The following is a 3,736-nucleotide window of genomic DNA, read 5'->3' on the forward strand; positions in this document are numbered from 1 at the left end:
CAGATACACTTAGAGCTACCAGCATCAGATACACTTAGAGCTACCAGCATCAGATACACTTGACAGCAGTGTCACCTGAGTTAAGTAGCCCTGCCCTGAGGCTGAGGGTTCCCCCAACCCTCAGCCCTGCCCTCAACTCAGCTCTCCACAACCAGCAGAAATGACTTCTCCCAGGTGTGTGGAAGCCAGGAGTGAAAGAGAGGATTTGCTGTAGACTTGCAGCTAAATTCCCCTCCCCTCCTTGGAGGAAGGAGATTAGCAAGACTGAGGCTCTGGGGGACAAGAAAAGCCTCCTTCTAACAGAGGATGTGCACATGGCTCTGAGAAGCTCGGTGTCCAGGGACTGATAGAGCTTTCTTGTCTCAAGTTTATCTTAGGTTAGATTATCTTAGATTCGAGTAGAGTAGAGTAGAGTAGAGTAGGCTTAAGACTAGAAAATGGGTATGTGTAGAGTGTAGAACTTAGATGGATTACTCTGAAATGTAATTCACATACAGAACCAGACCAAGGCATCATGGCCTCTGGCATGGGGCAGAGGGGTCATCAATACATACCCCTGGGCCCACTATACAGATCTGTCTGGGCCCTGGATCCTGCATTTACCGCCTGCTTCTCACTTGGCTTCTCCAAGGACTAGCCTCTGTTGTTTGAATGGATCTAAGTAATAGTTTCATAGGTAAACACAAAGGTGACTCTATTTAAAACTGAGCATTTAACAGCCCCAAGCTTGCCCCACTTAGAGGTTTGAATATATTGCCTGAAGGTTTGGTGTAGTGTTTGCCCAACAGCAATTCTTTTACTTAATATCATTCAGCAATTAGGATTCTGATCAAGGCCGAGGCCTCCACTTCTTATTTACTCAGGACCCTTACACAGTTACTAATGTTGGGCAGAAACACCAACCATGGCCGATGATAACTCGATGGAGTTATTTCTTCCTGTGCTGACCTCACCATCCTGGACTTGGCCTTGGGAGTCATTCCTGTTCCTTGTCCACCCACAAGACACTTGTGGCTTATCTGGTACCTCCTTGCCCCTGCCTAGCTTGTGCTAGGTAAGTCCCCCTAAAAGACCAAGAACCAGGTATGATGACATTCCTTAGCAAGCCAAGCCAGGAAGCCTGTTAATAGTATTTGTAAGCAAATACGGCTTTGGTGAATGGCCTGGTGCTTAGGGATTTTCATATATTGGAAATGTATCCGGGAACGGACAAGTCAAAAGATGAATGCAGAGGGCATGTGCAATCTTCACATGGTGACTTCTTAAATTTATTTGTAGATAAAGCTCAGAAACAATTTCTGAGCATTTCCGCATCTTAAAAGAAAAGCCCACCCGACCCCAGTGTTTATCAGTAGGTGTATCATTCTGAAAACGTTTCCCGTTTTTTTTCCATTTCTTCATTAAAGACAGAAGTACGGTTGAGAACGTTCGTGTCCACAGCTCTGAGACCAAGCTTGAGCCACACTTGTCTCCTGAAGGTGAGAGCAGAGGCCCCAGATCTGCCCTTCCTGCCTGTCCGGCAGGACCAACATGGGAAGACAGCACAGTGTGAGGCAACGGCTCCTCACAGCCTCCCCTGTGCCGGGGTGCGGGGGAGTATGCACCCTCACATGTCCATGGAGGAGGGGCGCTCTCTCTCAAGATCACTCTCCTTTGCAGTTCTCTAGTTAACGACTTTTTGTTTCCTATTTAAAGCCCACTCTTCTATTGAGCTTTTTTTTAAAAATATGTTTTTGGTGTGTTTTATTTTGGGGGGTGGGTAGCTGTTTGACATGAAAACAAACCAAATCTGTTTTGTTTACCTGCTGTAAATGTTTTTTTTTTAACTTGTCAGTAGACTTTATTTTTAAGCTTTATTTCATCCACATGTGTGTGTGATTTGCCTGCATGAGTTTATGTGTGGGAGCCCATGGTGTCTAGCTGGATCCCCTGGAACTGGAGTTACAGGTGTTTGTGAGCTGTGATGTGGGTGCTGGGAGCTAAACCTAGGTCCTCTGGAAGAGTAGTAAGAACTCTTAACTGCTGGGCCATCTCTTCAGCCCTGATATGTTTACTTTTGATGATGTTCATGATTTTTTCATGCAAAAAAAACCCCACCATTTATATGTAGTCATAATGAATAACCTTTTGTTGTTTTTAATATAGCATTAGACTATGTTTACATATTATAGACTATCTATATTATGTTACATCTAATTACAGGTATAAATTAGGCTATAATTAGCCAAGAGAAGTTGCTGTTTTTCTGCTATATTTATGTCACTTCATTGGCCCATGTGGTCTCTGTTTCAGAATTTTTCTCTGAGTAACACAGTCTTAACTTCGTCTCCACCTATGGCTACCTACGTATTGTAGCATGACTTATTCAAAGCCATTGCCACAGTTTGCAGACCCACACTTACAATACACCACACCCCCAGATGTGTTGCACCCTCAGATGTGTGCATCTGCAGATGTGTGCCTGTTTTTACTGCTTGTGCATGTCAGTTATTGACCTCAAAGTTTCATTCATGCCTGCTGTGGCTTCTGGGGTTCATCCCTTCTCCTTCTGGGGTACATTCCCTTCTTCTGGAATACATCCCTTGTTTCCCTTTATTTTTCTGATAGTTCTTGGATTTTTGTGTCTAATTTTCTATTTTAAAAAAAAGATTGTTTGATTACTATTATTGTATTACTTTCTAGAAAATAATTGAGGAAAAAATAGACTATTTATGGTGTTGAATTGTTCTTTCCAAAAACGTGTGATGTCTTTCTATTTCTCAAGTTTGTCTTCATATATTAAGGGAGTGGTTTCAGTTTTTCCTTGTATATGTTTTGGGTTTTCATGTTATATTTATTGATAATCATGCAATCTCCTTTGTTTCTATATAAAGGAGAGGTCTTCTCTGCTGTTCACTGTAGCCGACTTTCGTCTGTAAAGGATTTTTCTAATATCAAACCAACCTTGCATTCCTGGAATAAGCTTCACTTGATCACATTCAACATTTTCTTAACAATAGCATCAAATTTGTCTTGCCAATGATTTATTAGTAGTTCTGAATCTAAATGAACAGGTGACATTAGTCTGTGGGCTCTTAAGTTCTGTATCAGGTCGCAGTATCAGGGTGATACTGCTAGTCCTTTTGGGGTTTTTCTTCTTTCTTTTTTCTTCTCTTTCTCTTCTCCAACTCCTCCTCCTCTTATTCCTCCTCTTCCTCTTCCTCTTTCTCTTCTTCTTTTGGGACTCTTTTGGGGAAAATATATAGAGCATTGAAAACATCTGGCTCCATCAGGCAGTAGTGGTACATGCCTTTAGTCCCAGTACTTGGGAGGCAGAGGCAGGTGAATCTCTGGGAGTTTGAGGATAGCCTCGTCTACAGAGTGAATTCCTGGAGAGCCAGGATTGTTACACAGAGAAACCCTGTCTTGAAAAGAAAACCATAAAACAAATAAAATAATAAATAAAAAAGTATCTGGTTCCAAGATTTATTAGAAAAGCCCCATACAATGGGCCTAACCTGGTGCCATCTCCTGAGGAGTCTCTGGGATGACTATTTTCTTTAGAGGAATATTTCTTAGCTCAAGTGTTATTCCTAGTTGCCTGTACTTCCTTGGGAAATTATCCATTGTTCCTAACTTTTCACCTGTATTTTTGCAAAGTTTTTAGAGTGTCTCAAGACGTATGAAAATTTCATTTATTTTTATTGTTTCTCTACCTTTAAATTTTTGCATCTTTGCTTTTCATAGTTGGCCTTTT

At 41.6% G+C, this 3,736-nt stretch overlaps 1 protein-coding gene across 2 annotated transcripts in view; it reads left to right on the forward strand.

Annotated features, from left to right (window-relative positions):
- Spaca7 (sperm acrosome associated 7) overlaps window positions 1–3,736 on the forward strand; it is a 23,676-nt gene that overhangs the window by 11,704 nt on the left and 8,236 nt on the right. Inside the window, exon 5 of one of the 2 annotated variants that reach the window (XM_028766273.1) lies at window positions 1,407–1,478. In XM_028766273.1, coding sequence (XP_028622106.1) covers window positions 1,407–1,478 — 72 coding nt within the window. The remainder of the gene's footprint in view (window positions 1–1,406; window positions 1,479–3,736) is intronic. The other variant, XM_028766274.1, reaches the window with a different exon arrangement.

This window comes from Grammomys surdaster, unplaced genomic scaffold (genome assembly GCF_004785775.1).
Source record: "Grammomys surdaster isolate TR1022 unplaced genomic scaffold, NIH_TR_1.0 167, whole genome shotgun sequence".
In the NCBI taxonomy this organism is placed as follows: Eukaryota; Metazoa; Chordata; class Mammalia; order Rodentia; family Muridae; genus Grammomys; species Grammomys surdaster.